This window comes from Somniosus microcephalus, chromosome 12 (genome assembly GCF_052327205.1).
Source record: "Somniosus microcephalus isolate GS21.2 chromosome 12, FLI_Smic_1.0, whole genome shotgun sequence".
In the NCBI taxonomy this organism is placed as follows: domain Eukaryota; kingdom Metazoa; phylum Chordata; class Chondrichthyes; order Squaliformes; family Somniosidae; genus Somniosus; species Somniosus microcephalus.
The window spans coordinates 153028528-153051918 of record NC_140998.1 but is presented as its reverse complement, the minus strand read 5'-3'; the positions used below and the strand labels follow the sequence as shown (position 1 = coordinate 153051918).

General features: G+C 50.8%; 1 protein-coding gene across 2 annotated transcripts in view; it reads right to left on the bottom strand.

Moving 5' to 3' along the window:
• pigh (phosphatidylinositol glycan anchor biosynthesis, class H) overlaps positions 1 to 22874 on the bottom strand; it is a 30906-nt gene extending 8032 nt beyond the window's left edge. Inside the window, exons 1-4 of one of the 2 annotated variants that reach the window (XM_086003679.1) lie at positions 22637 to 22874; positions 19304 to 19513; positions 3649 to 3732; positions 1388 to 1507 (exon numbers count right to left, since the gene is read on the bottom strand). In XM_086003679.1, coding sequence (XP_085859805.1) covers positions 1424 to 1507; positions 3649 to 3732; positions 19304 to 19513; positions 22637 to 22810 — 552 coding nt within the window. In that variant the 5' untranslated portion in view covers positions 22811 to 22874 and the 3' untranslated portion in view covers positions 1388 to 1423. The remainder of the gene's footprint in view (positions 1 to 1387; positions 1508 to 3648; positions 3733 to 19303; positions 19514 to 22636) is intronic. The other variant, XM_086003680.1, reaches the window with a different exon arrangement.
• Positions 22875 to 23391: the final 517 nt, after the last annotated feature.

Below are 23391 nucleotides of genomic sequence, written 5' to 3'. Positions count from 1 at the left end.
GCAATAGCCTTGGAGTTGGTGAAAGAGAGAAAGAGTTTGGTGTCGGCATACGTGTGGAAGTTGACTCCATGATGTAATCAAGGGATAGCGTGAGTAGGAGGGCGATCAAGGATGAAGGCTTGGGCCATACTGGAGGTGACAACGTGGGCACAAGAAAAAATGCTTCAGATGCAGTGACTGCACTGAGGTAGGTATGAGTGGAGGCACAAGAGCATGGTGCTACGGAGATGGACGTCAGAAGAGAGGCAGCGGAGGGCAATTCGAGCGGGTCAACAGTGTTGGAGACAGCAGAGAGGTTGAGAAAGATTTGAGGAGAACCCATTGGTGACTTTGAGCAGGGCCACCCCGGTGGTGCGTCTGGTTGGAAGCCATATTGCAGAGACTTGAATGGGAAGTGATGAGAGAGCAGGTGGAAACAACACCTTGGAGAGAAGAGTAAGTTGGAGGTAGAGATAATAGAGGGATCGGGTGAGCTTTGTAGGAAAGGGTGTGGTGACAAGTTTTGAAAGGGGCAGGGCAACACCAGAGACTAGGGAGAGGTTGACGACACTGGCAAGAATTGAGTCAAGGGTCGGGCCTGGGCTCGATGGGCCGAATGGCCTTCTTTCGTACTCTAACCATTCTATGATTCTATGAAGGGTAGGTGGAGTAAGAAAGAGCTAGTTCAGAAGGGGATCAGGAGAGCAGTTGGTGGGCTTCATGGAGGAGATGGATTTGAAGGGGGATAGAAGCTACAGATTATAGGAGGGCGGAGGCCGAGCTTGGACAAGGGCTGGGAGGAGAGAAGAGCAGGAGGAAAGTAGGAGACAGAAACAACTACACAGATAGCCTGCATTTTAAAACGAAGAAGCCACAAGCTCCTCACAGGTCTCGGAGGTTGGAGGAGAAGCTTTGTAGTGGTGAAGAGGAATTTATACAATTGTGTGATCATTACATCTCTCAATCATATTCTATTCCTTTTAATCACTGAATATAACATTGTTCATAATTTTCCTCCTCCCATATCTTCAGTGGGTTGAAATCAAGACTTGGTGAACCATCTCCAACTCATTCTTAGCTCGAAATTGAGGAAGCTGTAGCTCCTCCAGCCTATAATCTATGGGCCTTTAAGACTCAAGTCTGGTGTCATTACTTCTTGATTTAACTCGCCTTGCTTACTGTTTTTCAACCTTTGGCGGACTCCTGCACTGCGATCCATTGGCCCTTCACCCAGACTTCTTGAAAGACCCTTACTTCCGTGCAAAGTGGTGCAGATTACACATGAAAATTGATGAGTGTTTGGTCAGGTTTAACGAGTGAGGTGAATTATCCCACGTAGTCATTTCTACGCAGCCCGTCCCCAAGTGTCAACTGACAAGCAGTACAGGAGAGAATGGGTGCACATTACCTGAAAGAATGAGGCTGTTACTCGATTGAACCTAGTTCAGTGTTGAGCTTGCGTCTGTTGTAGGATTTCCTGGCAGCTTCTGTACACCTGGGATAAGCAGTCCAGTCGTGGTTTGGCACACTTGAAGTAGAAAGAGGAGCGTCATTAAAAACCCGAGGATTTCCTTCCCCTCCCCAAACCCCTCCTGGTGGCTGTTAGCTGTACTTATCCAACGAGAGGGAGTCACACGGTCTTCCCGTCCCTCAAGTGAATGTTTTCTTCCTCATTAGACATGGTTTCAGCTTTGCTGGCACACGCCAGTTGGTTATCAGCCAATCACTTCCTTGCACAACCTGCAAGTCCTTCCTTGTCAAAACTAATCTTATACTAAGCTGACAGATGTTGTGTACAGTTGTGGTGCTCAGAATTCAGATGGTAGGTCATCATAGTCCATTTCCCACTGGCTACGGCCCTTAGCCAACTCGTGTATTACCCAGCCTCCATCCACAGTATGTCAGCATGATGCTGGAGCTGGTATATCATGAGCGAGAGAGAGAGAGAGAGATCGGCAACTAAAGCCACACAAGAGACGGAGAGAGATCGAGAGATCACAAGGCCATAGTGAGAGTGTGTTCACCAGTCTAGACCACAGACAAAGAGAGAGAGCAACAACTAGAGGAAAAAGAAAGATCACCAATTAGGTTACACACAGAGAATGAGAGAGACAGACAGACAGAGAGACAGACACAGAGAGAGATAGAGCTAGACAGAGACAGAGAAACAGAGCGAGACAGACAGAGAGAGAGAGACAGAGAGCTAGAAGAGAGCTAGACAGAGAGAGACAGTGAAACAGAGAGAGCTAGACACAGAGAGAGATAGAGAGCTAGACAGGCTCAGAGAGAGACAGAGTCAGACAGAGCAAGAGAAAGACAGAGAGAGAGAGAAAGCATGTGCAAGTACACCAACATATATGCCAACTTTGAACATTAGCAAAACCTGACCAACAGCCCCCTCCGCCCCCCCCCCGCCATGTAATCTGGCCCCCTTTTCCCCACACAATTTCAAGCTGGAATTCTTCTTTGATTCCCTTCCTCCACCATTCACACAGGCCCTCTCTTCCCACCTGTATTAGTAAATCACGATGGTCTTCCTCAGTAATGAAGAAAGCATCAAAAATGTAGTGTCACTCCTCCGATGCACCACCTGGTGTGCTACTGAGCCACACAGACCGCAAGATCCCAGGTCTGACCATTGTTCTGTGCAAAGTGCATCTCAGCTGGGCTGGGTGAAGACAGGATTGGGCTCAGCTATGATGTTCCATGTTTCTGAGTCAGAAGGTTGTGGGTTCAAGCCCTACTCCAGAGACTTGAGCACAAAATCTAGGCTGACACTCCCAGTGCAGTGCTGAGAGAGTGCTGCACTGTCGAAGGTGCCATCTTTTGGATGAAACATTAAACCGAGGCCCTGTCTGCCCTCTCAGGTGGATGTTAAAGATCCCACGGCACTATTCGAAGAAAAGCAGGGGAGTTCTTCCTGGTGCCCTAGCCAATATTTATCCCTCAACCAACCTGACTAAAGCAGATGATCTGGTCGTTATCACATTGCTGATTGTGGGATCTTGCTGTGCACAAATTGGCTGCTGTGTTTCCTACATTACAACAGTGCCTACATGTCAAAAGTACTTAATTGGCTGAAAAGCGCTTTTGGATGTGCTGAGGTCGTGAAAGGCGCTATATAAATGCAAGTCTTTCTTCTTTGAATAGTCTGCCGACTTTCATCTGCAAGGTTTGGAAGTAAAGAATGACCAACTGGGCAGTAGAGTGGCCACTGCTAGGGTTGCAAGTGGTTTTAGTGCGTCAGGACAGGATGGAGGAGGAGGAAACTCACCAGAGCTCCCCACTCTTGACCGGCAACCAGCAACCAGCCCCCGCGCTGGACGAGGGCCAAGGCCAGCTTGGCTGCAATGCCCTTCACGGTTCAGCAGCCCACCAATGCGCACTCTCTGGGCTTACACACACACAAAGATTATGCACTTGAATGACGAGCTGGAGAGGCGTCCTCTCCACGTGGAACTGTACCCCAACAAGAGCGAGGCAGGTCAGGAAAACATCTCACAGGCAAATCAGCACAGAGGAGTTTGACTTGAATTTGTTACAGAGCCAATTCCCAGTATGGTAGATGATAGTGCGGTGGGATGGGTGGTGGGGCGGCAGAGGGGAAGGGAACAGGGAGGGTTCATCATTCACACTCACTCCCAACCATTTGATCTTAATGTGATTCACCTGGAATACTGGTACCACCTCCGACACTCCACTGGGGTTCCCTGGGTCAATCAGTAGTATACACAGGTAGTAGATGATCCTCTGCTGCAAAAGAAGAAACAAAGGGGATGAAATTCCATACCGCTGAAAAACAGGAGTTCAAGGAGCGCAGGCAGCACGTCAACTTCGTGCTGCCTGCTAATTATAATGACTGTAGCACGCAGCCTAGCACTGAACGCGCTGTGGATAGGCTGTGCGCTCAGCAGGGGGCCCAAGTTACCGAGGTTCGAGCGAGGCTAGCTTTACTTAAAGCTAGCCTCCGCCTCTTAAAGGCAGTCTGCACCTCTTAAAGGTGATCAAAAGTGGTAAAAGTGCTTCAGCGTTAACCCAAATGGCTCAACAGGCCACGGAAAGGGCACCCAGTGTCTCGGATGCAGCACTCGAGCTTTGTGCAGGGGGTGAACACACAAAGAGAGGCCCTCTACCCACAGGGGGCCAGGAAGCCCTCCCGAAAGAAGGATGTCGGACCAGATTGCCGAGGCAGTCGTTGCCAGCAGTGTCACCCCCAGAATCTGGCTCCAGTGCCCAAAAAAGTTTCATGACCTCAGACCACTTGTCAAGGTCAGTGAATGCATCTTCAAAAGCCATCTGCTACCAACTGCGCCACTAGCCTCACACACTGCTAAATACATGGCCCAACCCACCCACCCATCACTTACCTACTAACAATCTCTAAAAACACGAGGCACGCCTCACAGTCCTAGCTTCACCGCGCCCCCTTGAAGGAGACGGTGCTGGCCATCCTTGGCAGGGGCACGGCTGAGCCCTTGGCCAGCGGCGGGGCTGACAGAATACAAGATGCCAGTATCCTCATACGTTATCCTCCTTCTCACACCCCAATTCCCCCTCACCCCACAATGTCTTCTGATTTACAAGCTGCACATGGAGTAAGCATGCAGCTCTTGCTTTACCCGCTCCCCTCACAACCCTACCCTTGTGTCTTCCTCATTTCCCACACCCAAGAAATTCAGCCTGCCCAGCCTGTATTTGACCAAGAAGAGGGAGAGGAGAGTGAAGAAGAAGAAACACCATCACTCGATTTCACACACCCAGCCACCAGCTCTTTGAGGTTTTCCTGCAAGGCCATCTGCAGTGACCCCCACTGAAAGTCAGCAGCCTTCCACCAGCCATGCTGCAGCCACTGGGGTAGCACTGCGTAAGAACACTAGGAGAGGCAAAGGCACACGCAAGACATCACTAAGGCAATGCATAAGGGTGATTAGTTGATTTTTTGATGTAATATTGGATGCCTATATGGATAAAGTTGGATTGGAAAGCTTGTTTTATGGTGGCTTTTATTTCATAGAAACATAGAAGATAGGAGCAGGAGTAGGCCATTCGGCCCCTCGAGCCTGCTCCGCCATTCAATGAGATCATGGCTGATCATCCAAATTCAGTACCCGGAATTCCCGGCCAGGAAGGGGCTGTCTGGGTTGCCTCCTTCCTCCTCTTCTGTTTCATCCTCCCTCTGCGAGCAGCTTTTCCCTTTTGCTGCCTCTGCTCCATCTGCATGTCATGCTGCAGCCCAAGGGGGACTGCAACTAGAGACCCCAGGACTGGGAGCAAGTGGTGTTCTGAGGCCTTCCTTTAAGAGTCAAAACCTTGCAAACTTCCAGCAGCACTCCTTGCACACTTTAACAACTTTTTAAATGTCTTACACCAAGCCAGTACTCCAATAAAATGTAAAGAAACCAGTATAAAAGCAAAAATCTAAACTTGCCTGAAAATTGCATGTGTCCCTTTAAGAAGCGCTGGTAGGGAGTCCGTCGTACAGCTGCACACATGTTCTGCTGTGCATGATTCGGAGAGGGCATTAAAAGGACCAGCGACGTCCAAAATACCAGAGTGCGCGTCAATTCAGCGTTGCATGCTGATTGACGTCACGATCTGACTATAATTTCTATATCTGGAGCGAGCGCAGGCAAAGCCAGCGCGGCTGACCTGCCCAGAATAGCGGCTGCCAGAAGTGGGCGGAATCTAAGCAGACAACAATTTTTCATCCAAACCGGCCTTATCAGGAAGGCAAATGGTATGCTGGTCTTCATTACAAGAGGATTTGAATACAGGAGTAAAGAAGTCTTTCTCCAATTATATAGCGCCTTGGTGAGACCACCTGGAGTACTGTGTACAAATTTGGTCTCCTTACCTAAGGATATACTTGCTGACATAAATCGTGTCATTTATGTAGAAAGGACTTATGAAATATACTGCGCGGCCTGCTGGTGGCGCTGTCCAGGGAGAGTATAAATACTCGGGCACGGGCCCAGCTTGCTCAGGGACATTTTGTAAACAGGAACTAGTGAAGGATAACTAGACTTCCATGTTGTGAAACAGTCGATTAAAGCCTTGTTTAATACTCTGACCAAGTGCCTAGTAGTTTTCTTACGTCAATTTAATCGACTGTTTGCTGCTCCACGCTCCGAGTTGTTTTGGGAACAGACGGCTACAACTCAAACGGTAGAAGGGAACCAGAGGCAGTAATCAATCCATCATGGAGAAACGACACCGACCCGCCCATCTTGACCTGGACCCGAATTCACCTACAACGGCTAAGGTATGGAAACACTGGTATCGTACCTTCAGCAACTTCCTCAGGGTGTGTGGTGAGAATGTTCCTGATAAGTTAGAGATACTTGCCAATTATGTATCCCCTCATGTGTTTGACTATATCGAAGACTGTGTAGACTATGACTCCGCTATCCAAATACTACAGCAACTATATGTTAAGACCCCAAACAAAATTTTTGCTCGGCATCTACTGGCCACAACTCGACAACCCGGGGTATCACTTGACGAATTCCTTCAAAAGCTTCGCAGGCTCAGCAAGGACTGTAATCTCAAAGCTGTCTCAGCTGAGCAGTACCAGGAGTTAATTTGTGATTCCTTTAGTAACAGAATTGCGTCTCCTTTCATACGCCAACGTCTGTTGGAGAATAAAACCCTCAATTTACAAGCTGCCTATGACCAGGCATGTTCTCTGGACTTAGCAAAAAGAAATGCAGATGCCTATCTTTTACCGCGTGCACGGACTGCTGCTATCACTTTTGGTGACTCCTCCAATGGGACTCGGGCGGAAGCCCTCACTGATGACTACTCTATCCTAGCCGATGACGACTCTACCCTAGAAGCCCTCACTGATGACGACCCTGCCCTAGCGGCATCTTGGCAATCTGGAAAGAAGTGCTTCTTCTGTGGAGGTGCATTCCACTATAGGAAATTTTGTCCTGCTCATAACGCAACCTGCAGTCATTGCAGTAAGAAAGGTCATTTTTCTAAGGTATGTCAGTCAAGAGCCTCTGTTAGTAAGAAAGGTCACTTTTTGAAGGTATAGCGGTCAAGGGCCCGTTAGTTTTGCAGCTGCTATCTATAAAACTGCTCCTCCCCCAAGAGCCACTACTAAGGTTACAGCTGCTATCTATAAAACTGCTCCTCCCCCAAGAGCCACTACTAAGGTTGCAACTGTCAAGGGTAAAACTGCTCCTCCTCCCATCACAGCTGTTTTTCCCCAAAGCCTGTCCCATGCGGTCACAAAGGTTTCAGTAAATGGACACAGTTTGAGTGCACTAATCGACTCATGCAGCTCTGACAGCTTCATCAGTGAGCAGGCTGTCAGTAAGTTAAAACTGCGTATTTACCCCTCGGACAGGGAAATTGCAATGGCTCCGACGACACTTACCACCAACTCTTCAGGCTTTTGTCTTGTCGACCTTATTCTCAATGGCCACACTTATTCCTCCACCCGGCTCAGGGTGCTCAAAAACCTATGCAGTGATGTGCTCTTGGGACAGGATTTCCAGAAACAACACAAAAGACTCACTTTCGAGTTTGGAGGGTCAAAACCGGAGCTTACTATTTCCAAAGTACCGTTTTGTGCGATTTTGGCGGCTTCGCTCAACGAGCCCTCCTTGTTTGCCAATCTTTCCCCCCGATGTAAGCCCATAGTCACTAAATCACGACGTTTCAGCCAAGATGATCTATCCTTTATCGAGGCAGAGATCTCTTGCCTTCTAGCTGACAGTATCATTGAGCCATGTTCATCTTTCTGGCGGGCTCAAGTCGGTGTTGTTAAAAATCCTCTGAAGCAACACAAGAAACATCTTTGCATTGATTACTCGCAAACTATTAACCAGTATACCAAACTGGATGCCTACCCACTACCACGCATCGATGACATGGTCAATAACCTTGCCAACTACAAGGTATTTTCAACTTTTGACTTAAAGAGTGCATACCATCAAGTACCGTTAAAGAACTCTGACAAAAAGTATACGGCCTTTGAGGCCAATGGTCGGCTTTACCAGTTTCGTCGCCTTCCATTTGGGGTCACCAATGGGGTGGCCGTCTTCCAATGGGCAATGGACAGCCAAGTCAAACAGGAGAACTTAACGGACACTTTTCCAAATCTGGATAATATCACCATTGCTGGTCATGACCAGAAGGAGCACGATGCCAACCTCCAGAAATTTCTTGACGTTCTCCGTCGTTGCAACTTAACCTTAAATGAGTCCAAATCTGTGAAATCAGTACCATCAGTCAACATCCTTGGCTACTGGGTGGGCAATGGTGTCATCAAACCGGATCCGGAGCGACTTCGTCCGCTTCAGTAGCTCCCTCCTCCTACGAATCTCGGCTCTCCATCGGGCCCTCGGCATGTTTGCCTATTATGCGAAGTGGATACCCCACTTTTCCAACAAGATCCAGCCCCTGCTTCACGCGAAGTCATTTCCGTTGAAGGCAACGGCTATTTCAGCTTTCGACCTCCTCAAGCAACAACTGGAAAAAGCCACGCTTCGTTCCATCGATTAAAATCTCCCTTTCGTGGTTGCGTGCGATGCATCGGATGTGGCGATCTCTGCTACCTTGAATCAAGGTGGTCGACCCATTGCAATTCTGTCCAGAACTTTGCAAGGTAGCGAGCTCCATTATCCTCCTATCAAGAAGGAGGCTACGGCTATCATCGAAGCAGTACATAAGTGGAGTCATTTTCTCGCTCGTCGCCATTTCACGCTTATAACTGATCAGCGCTCCGTGGCCTTTATGCTGGATAACCGGAAACGCACTAAGATCAAGAATAACAAAATACAGCTCTGGAGGATGGAATTGGCCGCCTTTGGATACACCATACATTATCGAGCCGGCAAAGAGAATGTGGCCCCGGATACCCTCACACGTGCATTCTGCTCTTCCATGTCAACTTCGACTCTTGCGGATCTTCATACTGACTTATGCCATCCTGGCGTTACCCGTATGTTACACTTTGTGCGATCTAAAAATCTCCCATTTTCTACGGAAGACGTGAGAAAAACATGCTCCACCTGTAGAATTTGCGCAGAATTAAAACCGCAATTCTTCTCCGTCCGTCGGATGGCTCACTCATACACGCTACACAGCCTATGCAGCGACTCAGCACTGACTTTAAAGGGCCACTGCCTTCCTCAACCTGAAACACCTACTTGCTTACTGCCTTCCTCAACGCGAAACACCTACTTGCTTACTATGGTGGACGAATATTCACGCTTTCCCCTGTCCCAATATGCTTACTTCCACAGTGATCAAATGCCTTGATCAGGTCTTTTCCCTTTGCGGTACGGCCAATTTCATCCACTCTGATCGGGGTTCCTCCTTCATGTCAAGCGAACTCAAAAGTTATCTTTCCCAACGGGGAATCGCCACAAGTAGAACGACACTGTATCACCCTATTGGAAACGGACAGGTTGAGAGATACAACGCTATCATTTGGAACGCTGGTCGTCTTGCACTGAAATCACACAACCAATCAGACCAGCAGTGGGAAACTATGCTCCCTGACGCATTGCATTCCATCAGGTCTCTTCTTTCCACATCCACCAACGCTACTCCTCACGAACGATTCTTCAGGTTCCAGCGTCGCTCCACTCATGGGACATCCCTACCATCATGGTTGGCAGCTCCTGACCCCGTGCTGCTTCGAAGATTCGTCCGATCCTCTAAGAGTGATCCCCTCGTCGACGAAGTGGAACTGACGGATGTCAATCCCACGTACGCATACGTGGGGTACCCTGATGGCCGGAAATCCGCAGTGTCACTCCGGGATCTGGCTCCCTGCCCAACCGGTCCCACGGACCCAATCGAGGGTGGGACCCGTATCAATGACGCAGATACCCTGCGCTCCTCTGAGGATGACACCCTACCCGGGACGTCAAGGGATCTGCCAGCCATTCCGCTGGATCAACCCGGGGAACAGAGTGCTCCCCGCGGGATGGCCACCCGAAGCCAGGACGCCGGTCAGTCACCGACTACTGGGCAGGGTGAAGCCAGCTCTGCGCCTGTGGGGGCGCGCACCTGGAGCCACCATCTTCCCGGTCCCCCTCAGGTCGATCAAGGCGACACGGACTCTGCCAGCCCGCTGGTACGAACTAAGCAACTCAGGGACCAAAACACGGTCCGAGGAGACGTGCCTTCCGGCCACCAACAGATATCCAAACGCACCCGGAGCCACGATCTCCCCGGTCCCCCTCGGGTCGATCAAAGCGACACGGACTCTGCCAGCCCGCTGGTACGAATTAAGCAACCCAGGGATCAAAACACGGTCCGAGGAGACGTGCCTTCCGGCCACCGACGGAGATCCAAACAGCTGCGTCTATTCTTAGTCCGCCTAGTCAGTAGAAAGAAGCCACCGGACTTCCAATCTTTCAGGCGGGAAGAATGACATAAATTGTGCCATTTCTGTAGAAAGGACTTATGAAATATACTGAGCGGCCTGCTGGTGGCGCTGTCCAGGGAGAATATAAATACTCGGGCACGGGCCCAGCTTGCTCAGGGACATTTTGTAAACAGGAACTAGTGAAGAATAACTAGACTTCCATATTGTGAAACAGTTGATTAAAGCCTTGTTTAATACTCTGACCAAGTGCCTAGTAGTTTTCTTACGGCACTTGCCATAGAGGGAGTGCAACGAAGGTTCACGAGATTGATTCCTGGGATGGCGTGACTGTCGTATGAGAAGAGATTGAGTGAACTAGGCCTGTATGCTCTTGAATTCAGAAGAATGAGAGGGGATCTCATTGAAGCATACAAAATTATTACAGGGTTTGATAGGGTGGATGCTGGGAGAATGTTTCCCTTGGCTGCGGAATGTAGAACCAGGGGCCACAGCCTCAAGATAAAGGGTAGGCCATTCAGGACTGAGATGAGAAGAAATTTCTTCACACAGAGGGTGGTGAATCTTTGAAATTCTCTACCCCAGAGGGCTGTGGAGGCTCAGTCATTGGGTATATTCAAAACAGAAGTCGATAGATTTCTGACTAGCAAGGGCATCAAGGAATATGTCGATAGGGCCGGTGAATGGAGTTAAGGTCGAAGATCAGCCATGATCTCATTGAATGGCGGAGCAGGCTCGAAGGGCCGAATGGCCTACTCCTGCTCCTATTTCTTATGTTATCAGCCGGCGCAAATGGGCCCAATTAAATGGCCAAAGGATCTTATACAATAGGCTTCGACATTACTCACCAATTTTCTCCCAGCCTCTCTCTAAACCAATGACCCTCGTTTTATTTATTTCATCCTTGGGATATGGGCGTTGCTGGCAAGGCCAGCATTTATTGCCCAGATGCCCAGAGTACGTGGTGGTGAGCCTTCTTCTTGAACCGCTGCCTTCTGTGTGGTGAAGGTACTCCCACAGTTGTTGCAGCTGCACCCATCCAGGCAATGGAGACCATTCCATTATACATCGTAGGTACAGGAGAGGCTCTGGGGAATCAGGAACAACGTCCCCCGTAAGTTGCACTGCCTCCTGCACGGCCTGCCGTCCCCTATCTGCAGTATCTACAATGGAAAAGCCAATGAGCGGCCTGTGTGGGACCCTGCAGATGGAACGGCTACACAGCTTAACGGGAACAGTGGTTAGGAGGTCAGCCACTTGCCACAGAATACCCAGCCTCTGACCTGCTCTAGTAGCCACGCCATTTATGTGGCTGGTCCAGCTGAGTTTCTGGTCAATGGTGACCCGGCGATGGATACGCCATTAAATGTCAAGGAGACGTGGTTAGACTCTCTCTTGTTGGAGATGGTTATTGCCTGGCACGAATGTTACTTGCCACTTATCAGCACAAGTCTGGATGTTGTCCAGGTCTTGTTGTTGCATGTGGGCATGGACTGCTTCATTATCTGAGGAGTTGTGACTGGAACACTGTGCAGTCATCAGCGAACACTCCCACTGCTGACCCTATGATGGAGGGAAGTTCATTGATGAAGCAGCTGAAAATGGTTGGGCCTAGGACACTGCCCTGAGGAACTCCTGCAGCGATGTCCGGGAGCTGTGATGATTGACCTTCAACCACCACAACCATCTTCCTTTGTGCTAGGTATGAGTCCAGCAACTGGAGAGTTTTCCCCCTGATCCCCATTGACTTCAGTTTTACTGGGGTTCCTGGGTGCCACACTTGATCGAATGCTGCCTTGATATCAAGGGCAGTCAGCAATGTTCCCTGTAAGCTGCACGGTCACGTGGCTCCAGGGAACCCGCACAGCTGGCTTGCCGGCTTCTCAATACAAAAACCGCGGAAGCACGGTTTTTTGCATGGCCCACACAGCCCCTTAAAGGAATACTCCATTTGGTTCAGTTTCATTTGCAACTCCTCAGATAATGAAGCTGTCCATGCCCGCATGCAGCAAGACCTGGACGATGTTCAGGCTTGGGCTGATAAGTGACAGGTAACATTCGCACCACATAAGTGTCTCACCTCCTGACTCCCCACAGCCTTTCCACCATCTACAAGGCAGAAGTAAGGAGTGTGATGGAATACTCTCCACTTCCCTGGATGAGTGCAGCTCCAACAACACTCAAGAAGCTCGACACCATCTAGGACAAAGCAGCCCACTTGATTGGCACCCCATCCACCATCTTAAACATTCACTCCCTCCACCACCGGCGTACTGTGGCTGCAGTGTGTACCATCTACAAGATGCACTGCAGGAACTGGCCAAGGCTTCTTCGGCAGCAACTCCCAAACCCATGACCTCTACCACCTAGGCGGACAAGGGCAGCAAGCACATGGGAACATCACCTTTTTTCAATACAAGCTTGAATTCTGTGGTGTTAAATTTCTGTGGTGTAGTGGGGATAGTTGGTAAATAAAGCGCCCTAGAGCATACCTGTAACTGGGGTATTGAATAAATTTTTAAAGAAATTAAAGGGGTAAGTCATGGCAGGAGAGTTCAGACCCGTGCTCTGCTTCTCCTGCTCTATGTGGGAAGTCAGGGATGCTGCCAGTGTCCCTGATGACCATGTGTGCAGGAAATGCATCCAGCTGCAGCTACTTGTAGACCGCATTGCGGCGCTCGAGCTGCGGGTGGATGAATTTTGGAGCATGCGCGATGCTGAAAGGCTCGTGGATAACACGTTTAGCGAGTTGTGCACGCCTCAGGGTAGGGCAGCACAGGGGGTGACCATCAGGCGGAGCAACAAAGGCAGGCAGGTAGTGCAGGGAACCCCTGCGGACATCCCCCTTTCAAACAAGTATACCGCTTTGGATACTGTTGAGGGGGATGACTCACCAGGGGAAGGCAGCAGCGGCCAACTTCCTGGCACTGGGGGTGCTCCTGCTGCCCAGGAAGGGGGGAAAAAGAGTGGGAGAGCAATAGTGGTAGGGGATTCTATAGTAAGGGGAACATATAGGCGTTTCTGTGGCCGTAGACGTGAATCCAGGATGGTTTGTTGCCTCCCTGGTGCCAGGGTCAAGGATGTCACTGAGCGGCTGCAGGGCATTCTGGAGGGGGAGGGAGAACAGCCAGTGGTCGTGGTCCACATTGGTACCAACGACATAGGTAAAAAGAGGGATGAGGTCCTGCAGCAAGAATTTAGGGAGCTAGGTGAAGGATTAAGGAGCAGGACCTCAAAGGTTGTAATCTCTGGATTACTCCCGGTGCCACGTGCTAGTAAGTATAGGAATAGGAAGATAGAACAGATGAATGCGTGGCTAAAGGGATGGTGCAAGGGGGAGGGCTTTAGTTTCCTGGATCACTGGGTCTGCTTCTGGGAAAGGTGGGACTTGTACAAGTCGGACGGTTTACACCTGAACCAGGGGGGAACCAATATCCTTGCGGGGAGGTTTGCTAGCACTGCTGGGGAGGGTTTAAACTAACTTGGCAGGGGGTTGGGGTACAGAGTGGAGCTATAGTAGGGGGTGATTTACGGCCAAATACAGAGGGAAAAACAAGTCAGCTGGGAAGGCAGAGCAAATATGTGAAGGCAAAAGAGAATATGGCAGGGCTGGAAGGCATTTATTTTAATGCAAGGAGTCTTGCAAATAAGGTGGATGAACTGAAGTTGTTGTTGAACACATGGGAGTACGATATTGTTGCTATCACGGAGACATGGTTGAGGGAGGGTCAGGACTGGCAGCTCAATATTCCGGGGTATAGAATCTTCAGGCGAGACAGAGGGGGGTGTAAAAGGGGAGGGGGTGTTGCAATATTAATTAAGGAGTCAATTACTGCTGTAAGGAGGGATGATATATTAGCGGGTTCCTCTAATGAGGCCATATGGGTAGAACTTAAAAACAAAAAGGGGGCAAGCACTTTGCTGGGAGTGTACTATAGGCCCCCAAACAGTCAGGGGGAGATAGAGGAACAGATATGTAGGCAAATCTCCGAGAAGTGCGAGAATAATAGGGTAATAATAGTGGGGGATTTCAACTTCCCCAATATAAATTGGGACAGTCAGAGTGTGAAAGGCTTAGAGGGTGCAGAATTCTTAAAGTGCATCCAGGAGAGCTTTTTGAGCCAACATGTAGAAAGTCCTACAAGAGAGGGGGCGGTACTGGACCTAATTCTGGGGAATGTAGCCGGGCAAGTGGTGGAAGTGTCAGTAGGAGAGCATTTTGGCGACAGTGACCATAATTCGGTGAGATTTAAGGCGGTCATGGAAAAAGACAAAGACGGCCCGGAAATAAGGGTTCTAAATTGGGGGAAGGCCGATTTTAATATGATAAGGCAGGATCTGGCCAAAGTGGACTGGGAGCAGCTGCTTATAGGAAAATCCACATCAAAACAGTGGGAGACTTTCAGAAGGGAAATAGAGAGAGTACAACGCCAACATGTTCCTGTAAAGGTCAAGGGTGGGACCAACAAGCAAAGGGAACCTTGGATGACAAGGGATATACAGAAATGCATTAGAAATAAGAGGGGGGCTTTTGGCAGTTACAAAAGACTAAAGACAGAAGAAGCCCTAGAGGAGTATAAAAAGTGCAGGGGCATACTTAAAAAAGAAATTAGGAGGGCGAGGAGGGGCCATGAAATAACACTGGCGAGCAAAATAAAGGAAAATCCTAAGATGTTTTATAAGTATATTAAGGGCAAGAGGATAACCAGGGAAAGGGTAGGGCCCATTAGGGACCAAAGTGGCAATCTGTGTGTAGAGCCAGAGGATGTAGGCGGGGTTTTAAATGAATTTTTTGCATCTGTGTTCACTATGGAGAAAGACGATGCAGACATAGAAATCGGGCAAGGGGACTGTGACATACTTGAACATATTAGCATCGAGAGGGAGGAGGTGCTAGCGGTTTTAGCGGGCCAAAAAGTGGATAAATCCCCAGGCCCGGACGAGATGTATCCCAGGCTGCTGTGGGAGGCAAGGGAGGAGATTGCAGGGGCTCTGACACTAATTTTCAGAACCTCTCTGGCCACAGGGGATGTACCAGAGGACTGGAGAACAGCTAACGTAGTACCATTATTCAAGAAGGGTAGCAGGGATAAACCAGGGAATTACAGGCCAGTGAGTCTAACATCTGTGGTGGGGAAATTATTGGAAAAAATTCTGAGGGACAAAATTAATCTCCACTTGGAGAGGCAAGGATTAATCGGGGATAGTTAGCATGGCTTTGTCAAGGGTAAATCATGTCTAACAAATCTGATCGAATTTTTCGAGGGGGTGACTCGTGGGGTGGATGAGGGAAATGCTGTGGATGTGGTGTACATGGACTTCAGTAAAGCTTTTGACAAAGTCCCGCATAGGAGACTGGTCAAGAAGGTAAGAGCCCATGGGATCCAGGGTGCCTTGGCGCGTTGGATCCTAAACTGGCTGAGTGGCAGGAGGCAGAGGGTGATGGTCGAAGGTTGCTTTTGTGACTGGAAGCCTGTGTCCAGTGGGGTACCTCAGGGATCGGTGCTGGGTCCCTTATTGTTTGTGATCTACATAAATGATTTGGATGAAAATGTAAAAGGTATGATCAGTAAGTTCGCAGATGACACGAAAATTGGTGGGGTGGTAAATTGCGAGGAGGAAAGCCTCCGGCTACAGGACGATATAAACGGGTTGGTCAGATGGGCGGAAAAGTGGCAAATGGAATTTAACCCTGAAAAGTGCGAGGTGATGCATTTTGGACGGACAAATAAGGCAAGGGAATACACAATGAGTGGTAGGACCCTAGGAAGTACAGAGGGTCAGAGGGACCTTGGTGTACATGTACATAGATCCCTGAAGGCAGCGGAGCAGGTAGGTAAGGTGGTTAAAAAGGCATATGGGATACTTGCCTTCATTAGCCGAGGCATAGAATATAAGAGCAGGGAGGTTATGATGGAGCTGTACAAAACGCTGGTGAGGCCACAGCTGGAGTACTGTGTGCAGTTCTGGTCGCCTCACTATAGGAAGGATGTGATTGCTTTGGAGAGGGTGCAGAGAAGATTCACCAGGATGTTACCTGGGATGGAGCGCCTCAGCTATGAAGAGAGGCTGGACAGGCTGGAGTTGTTTTCCTTGGAGCAGAGAAGGCTGAGGGGGGACCTGATTGAGGTGTACAAAATAATGAGGGGCATAGATAGGGTAGATAAAGAGGAACTTTTCCCCTTAGTGGGGGGGTCAATAACAAGGGGGCATAGATTCAGGGTAAGGGGCAGGGGATTTAGAGGGGATTTGAGGAGAAACTTTTTCACCCAGAGGGTGGTTGGAATGTGGAACTCAATGCCTGAAAGGGTGGTGGAGGCAGGAACCCTCACAACATTCAAGAAGCATTTGGATGAGCACTTGAAATGCCATTGCATACAAGGCTATGGACCAAATGCTGGAAAATGGGATTAGACTGGACAGGGATGGATGGGCGGCGCAGACACGATGGGCCGAAGGGCCTCTTTCTGTGCTGTAAAACTCTATGACTCTATGACCTGCAGGTTCCCCTCCAAGTCACACACCATCCTGACTTGGAAATATATCGCCGTTCCTTCATAGTCGCTGGGTCAAAACCCTGGAACTCCCTCCCTAACAGCACCGTGGGAGTAACTTCACCACACAGACTGCAATGGTTCAAGGTGGCGGCTCACCACCACCTTCTCAAGGGCAATTAGGGATGGGCAATAAATGCCGCCTTGCCAGAGATGCCCACATCTCACGAACAAATTTTTAAAAAAAGGAGGGAGCATTGGCAGTCAGTCACCTCATCTCTGAAATTCCGTTCTTTTGTCCATATTTGGACTAAGGCCTTGGCCAAGTTGCCATTATTCACCCGTGAGCCGCTGCTCCACTTCTGCCACTGGATGGCGCTTCTAAACCTCCAGTTCCCCCACCCACTGTACAGACTCAGAGCCTTCACAGCTCAAGGGCGCTGCCACGATTCCAACCTCCCTCCCGGGGAGCAGCAAGATCAGAATAATCATTCACTATCAGTTGTGGCGAAAGGTTACGCTGAGTGTTTCCAGCAGTTTCTGTTTTTCATTCAGATATCCAGCAGCCGCAGTATTTTAAAGACTTGCATTTCTATAGCACCTTTCACGACTAATGGACGTCTCAAAGCGCTTTACAGCCAATGAAGTATTTTTTGAAGTGTAGTCACTGTTGTAATGTGGGAAACGCGGCAGCCAATTTGCGCACAGCAAGCTCCCACAAACAGCAATGCGACAATGACCAGATAATCTGTTTTAGTGATGTTGGTTGAGGGGAAAATATTGGCCAGGACACCGGGGAGAACTCCCCTGTCATAGGATCTTTTACATCCACCTGAGAGAGCAGACGGGGCCTCGATTTAACATCTCATCCGAAAGACGGCACCTCCGACAGTGCAGCACTCCCTCAGCACTGCACTGGAGTGTCAGCCTAGCTTTATGTGCTCAAGACTCTGGAGTAGGACTTGAACCCACAACCTTCTGACTCAGAGGCGAGTGTGCTACCCACTGAGCCACTGGCTGACACTAGCCGTGACACTTTAGAATGATACAGCACAGAAGGAGGCCGTTCGGCCCATGGTGCCTGTGACGGCTCTTTGAAAGAGCCAACACTCCCCTCTGCTCTTTCCCCACAGCACAGTAAATTTCTCCTTTTCATGAATTTATCCAATTTCTAAAATAATCTCTCATCAAACTTGCTGAGGTTGGGCCTGCAGAGCTTTCCCTTTAACCGTTTTGTGGGGGTTTTCTTTAAAACTCTTTCTCACCTCCTACACTTCATTCTGTTTCCTTTCTGACACTCTGACAAGACTTTCCCTTCCTGCCTCCCCCCAAGCCCCATCTGTCACCTACTGCCACATTCCAGCTCTAGCCTCCAGGGTCCTCCTTTCCACCTATTTAGCCTCTCCCCAGTCTTTTTCAATGAAGAACTATTTATTCATTTAATCATTTTTAAGATTTAATTTTTTTTTTTAATGTATACATATATTAGTACCTTTAATTAATATATAATCATTATCATTTTAATATGTATTTATTCATTTAATCATCTTTCATGTCTCAATTTAAAATTTTCAATTCAAAGACGTTCAATTACATTTATATACAGATTCAGAAACAAAGTACTGCGGATGCTGGAAATCTGAAATAAAAACAGAAAATGCTGGAAATACTCAGCCGGTCAGGCAGCATATGTGGAGAGAGAAACAGAGTTAACGTTTCAGGTCAATGACCTTTCGTCAGAATTGGAAGAAGTTAGAGACGTAATAGTTTATAAGTAGTATACTGGAAACTAGCCGAGGCTAGTAGAATGGGAATTTCCTACCTCTGGTGGCCCTCTGTGATGCGAGTTGGGCAGTGTCAGTAACGGAAGTTCGAGAAACAGCACCTTCCATTCGGCGCTTTACAGCCCTGGCTCCGTACTTGCTTAAAAACTGTTAAATCGCCAACTTCTTCTTTATTTGACAAAAGGGCATCGATCTGAAACGTTAATTCTGTTTCTCTCTCTCCACAGATGCTGCCTGAATTGCTGAGTGTTTCCAGCATTTTCTATACCTAAAACAGATTATCTGGTCATGTATCTCATTGCTATTTATGGGACCTTGCTATCCGAAAATTGGCTGCTGTGTTTCCTACATTACAACAGTGACTACCTTCAAAAAAGCACTTAATTGGCTGTGAAGTGCTTTGGGATGGCTGTGGTCATGAAAGGTGCTATATAAATGCAAGTTCCTATCCTATCCTATCTTAACTCAGTCTTAAAAAGTGACTTAGAGATTCCCTAATTTCAGGTGGTCTGTTTATTGCAAATTGTAAAGACAGGTTAAAGAAAGTGTAAACCTTCCTGGTGTAATTCCTCACCAGTTCTGATGAAGGATTCACTCAAATGTTAACCAGTCTCTCACTTTCAGGTGCTGTATTTGTAGTTTCTCTGCAGCTGAGGGTATCGCTAAATTAAGGAATCATTACTCTCTGCCTCACTTACCATATAAATGGCTTCATTGATCACAATATCTTTCACCTTCTTCATCTCGATGAAGCTCACGCTCTCTCTGCCCGAGGCATACAGAGTGTTCATCTGGACTCCAACCGAACCAATAATCAGCATCGACTCCTGATCAATTTTAAACAAATGGAGGTGCAGCATCATCCCAAGGAGAGTCACGATGATGGCAGCTGAGAGCACTGAAGTGTTCTGCAAGAAACAATTCCCAATATCAAATGCCAGTTCAGCTTCTACAACCTGTTCACGAATCCAACGTGAACTCCACTCCAGCCTATGTTGTGCACCCACAACAGTATTTACAATCGTCCCCTGGTGGGATCAAGCTTCCAGTCGCTCCCACACAACTTAAGCAAGGGATTGCATTCTGCCAGTCTCTCGCCTCAGGATCATAATCTTACATACGCAAGGCTTCTCTGCATTTCCCCTGCTGGAGAGTGCGATGGAGGTGGGCTATTCCAGAATAATTAGTGATGCAGCGAGTCCTCTATTAAAATTGTATGGACTATATTGGTGGAGATCTAATGGCCAGATGGGTCATGAAGTAAGAAAGAGTAACAAGAGAAATGGAAAAGGATGATTACAAGGATAGAAGAGCATAATTAAGAGAGAGGGTGTCTTGCTTCTTTAACCAGGTTTGTGTTTTGGCTCAAGCATAAAGCTCAACACCTCATACCTGGGATTTTTCTCATGTTAATAACTTTAATTTTGTCCCCCAAGCCATTGCCGACCTGCTGGCCTTCCACTAGGTGTCACCTCACCCCGGGCACTGCCCACCTGCTGGCCTTCCACTAGGTGTCACCTCACCCCAGGCACTGCCCACCTGCTGGTCTTCCACTAAGTGCCACCTCACCCCAGGCACTGCCCACCTGCTGGCCTTCCACTAGGTGCCACCTTCCCCCGGGCACTGCCCACCTGCTGGCCTTCCACTAGGTGCCACCTCCCCCCGGGCACTGCCCACCTGCTGGCCTTCCACTAGGTGCCACCTCACCCCGGGCACTGCCCACCTGCTGGTCTTCCACTAGGTGTCACCTCCCCCTGGGCACTGCCCACCTGCTGGCCTTCCACTAGGTGTCACCTCCCCCGGGCACTGCCCACCTGCTGGCCTTCCACTAGGTGCCACCTCCCCCCGGGCACTGCCCACCTGCTGGTCTTCCACTAGGTGTCACCTCCCCCCGGGCACTGCCCACCTGCTGGCCTTCCACTAGGTGTCACCTTCCCCCGGGCACTGCCCACCTGCTGGCCTTCCACTAGGTGCCACCTCACCCCGGGCACTGCCCACCTGCTGGCCTTCCACTAGGTGCCACCTCACCCCGGGCACTGCCCACCTGCTGGCCTTCCACTAGGTGTCACCTCCCCCGGGCACTGCCCACCTGCTGGCCTTCCACTAGGTGTCACCTTCCCCCGGGCACTGCCCACCTGCTGGTCTTCCACTAGGTGCCACCTCACCCCGGGCACTGCCGACCTGCTGGCCTTCCACTAGGTGTCACCTCCCCCGGGCACTGCCCACCTGCTGGCCTTCCACTAGGTGCCACCTCACCCCGGGCACTGCCGACCTGCTGGCCCTCCACTAGGTGTCACCTTCCCCCGGGCACTGCCCACCTGCTGGTCTTCCACTAGGTGCCACCTCACCCCGGGCACTGCCCACCTGCTGGCCCTCCACTAGGTGTCACCTTCCCCCGGGCACTGCCCACCTGCTGGTCTTCCACTAGGTGCCACCTCACCCCGGGCACTGCCGACCTGCTGGCCCTCCACTAGGTGTCACCTTCCCCCGGGCACTGCCCACCTGCTGGTCTTCCACTAGGTGCCACCTCACCCCGGGCACTGCCGACCTGCTGGCCCTCCACTAGGTGTCACCTTCCCCCGGGCACTGCCCACCTGCTGGTCTTCCACTAGGTGCCACCTCACCCCGGGCACTGCCGACCTGCTGGCCTTCCACTAAGTGCCACCTCACCCCGGGCACTGCCCACCTGCTGGCCCTCCACTAGGTGCCACCTCACCCCGGGCACTGCCCACCTGCTGGCCCTCCACTAGGTGCCACCTCACCCCGGGCACTGCCGACCTGCTGGCCTTCCACTAGGTGTCACCTCCCCCCGGGCACTGCCCACCTGCTGGCCTTCCACTAGGTGTCACCTCCCCCCGGGCACTGCCCACCTGCTGACCTTCCACTAGGTGTCACCTCCCCCCGGGCACTGTCCACCTGCTGGCCTTCCACTAGGTGCCACCTCACCCCGGGCACTGCCCACCTGCTGGCCTTCCACTAGGTGTCACCTCCCCCCGGGCACTGCCCACCTGCTGGCCTTCCACTAGGTGCCACCTCACCCCAGGCACTGCCCACCTGCTGGTCTTCCACTAGGTGCCACCTCACCCCGGGCACGGCCCACCTGCTGGCCTTCCACTAGATGTCACCTCCCCCCGGGCACTGCCCACCTGCTGGCCTTGCTCCAGGTGCCACCCCAGGGCACTGCCCACCTGCTGGCCTTGCACTCGGTGCCACCACAGGGCACTGCCCACCTGCTGGCCTTGCATTAGGTTCCACCCCAGGGCACTGCCCACCTGCTGGTCTTGCACTCGGTGCCACCGCAGGGCACTGCCCACCTGCTGGCCTTGCACTAGCTGCCACCTCCCCCAGGGCACTGCCCACCTGCTGGCCTTGCATTAGGTGCCACCTCCCCCGGGCACTGCCCACCTGCTGGCCTTGCATTAGGTGCCACCTCCCCCAGGCACTGCCCACCTGCTAGCCTTGCACTAGCTGCCACCTCCCCCAGGGCACTGCCCACCTACTGGCCTTGCACTAGGTGTCACCCCAGGGCACTGCCCACCTGCTGGCCTTGCACTAGCTGCCACCCCAGGGCACTGCCCACCCGCTGGCCTTGCACTAGCTGCCACCCCAGGCACTGCCCACCTGCTGGCCTTGCACTAGCTGCCACCTCAGGGCACTGCTCGCCTGCTGGCCTTGCACTCGGTGCCACCGCAGGGCACTGCCCACCTGCTGGCCTTGCTCCAGGTGCCACCACAGGGCACTGCCCACCTGCTGGCCTTGCTCCAGGTGCCACCCGAGCACTGCCCACCTGCTGGCCTTGCTCCAGGTGCCACCGCAGGGCACTGCCCACCTGCTGGCCTTGCACTAGCTGCCACCCCAGGGCACTGCCCACATGTTCTAGGTACAAGCGCCTGGACGAAAAGGGGCGTGGCCAATCGCTGACTGACGCGCCCGCGGACCAATCGCCAGCCTGCGTCGGACCTGCCCGAGACGGAGAGTAGCTTGTCACCGCGCTTTGCTCAACCAATCAGCGGGCGAGCCCCCGCCCCCACCTGAGTGCAGCAGAAGATGGCGTAAGCGGCCAACCAGACGGCGGCGGTGTACACGAGCACCGAGCGCAGCGACAGCTTCGGAGAGATGACCGTAAATTCGCGGCATAACGGGGAGTGACGCTGTTGCTCGAGGATGAAGCTGCGGCCGTTGATGTCGTTGAAATTCGTCGCCATCTTGTTCACCGGCAGCCCTTGCAAGCAGCCGCGTGACGTCAGGACGCCGCACGCTCGGCGTCTGATCACGTGACGGCGAAAGGCAGGTCAATCGTGGAGCCTTTTAAAGGGACAGTCAACAATAACAACAACATCAACTTGTATTTATATAGCGGCTTTAACGTAGTAAAACGTCCCAAGGCTCTTCACAGGAGTGTTATAAGACAAAAACGTTGACACCAAGCCACATAAGGAGAAATTAGGGCAGGTGACCAAAAGCTTGGTCAAAGAAGTAAGTTTAGAGGACCGTCTTAAAGGAGGAAAGAGAGGCGGAGAGGTTTAGGCAGGGAATTCCAGAGCTTAAGGCCCAGGCAACAGAAGGCATGGCCACCAAAGGTTGTGTGATTATAATCAGGGATGCTCAAGAGGGCAGAATTAGAGGAGCGCAGCTATCTCGGGGTGGACGGTTGTGTGGAGGAGATTACAGAGATAGGGAGGGGCGAGGCCATGGAGGGATTTGAAAACAAGGATGAGAATTTTGAAATCGAGGCGTTGCTTAACCGGGAGCCAACGTAGGTCAGCGAACACAGGGGCGATGGGCG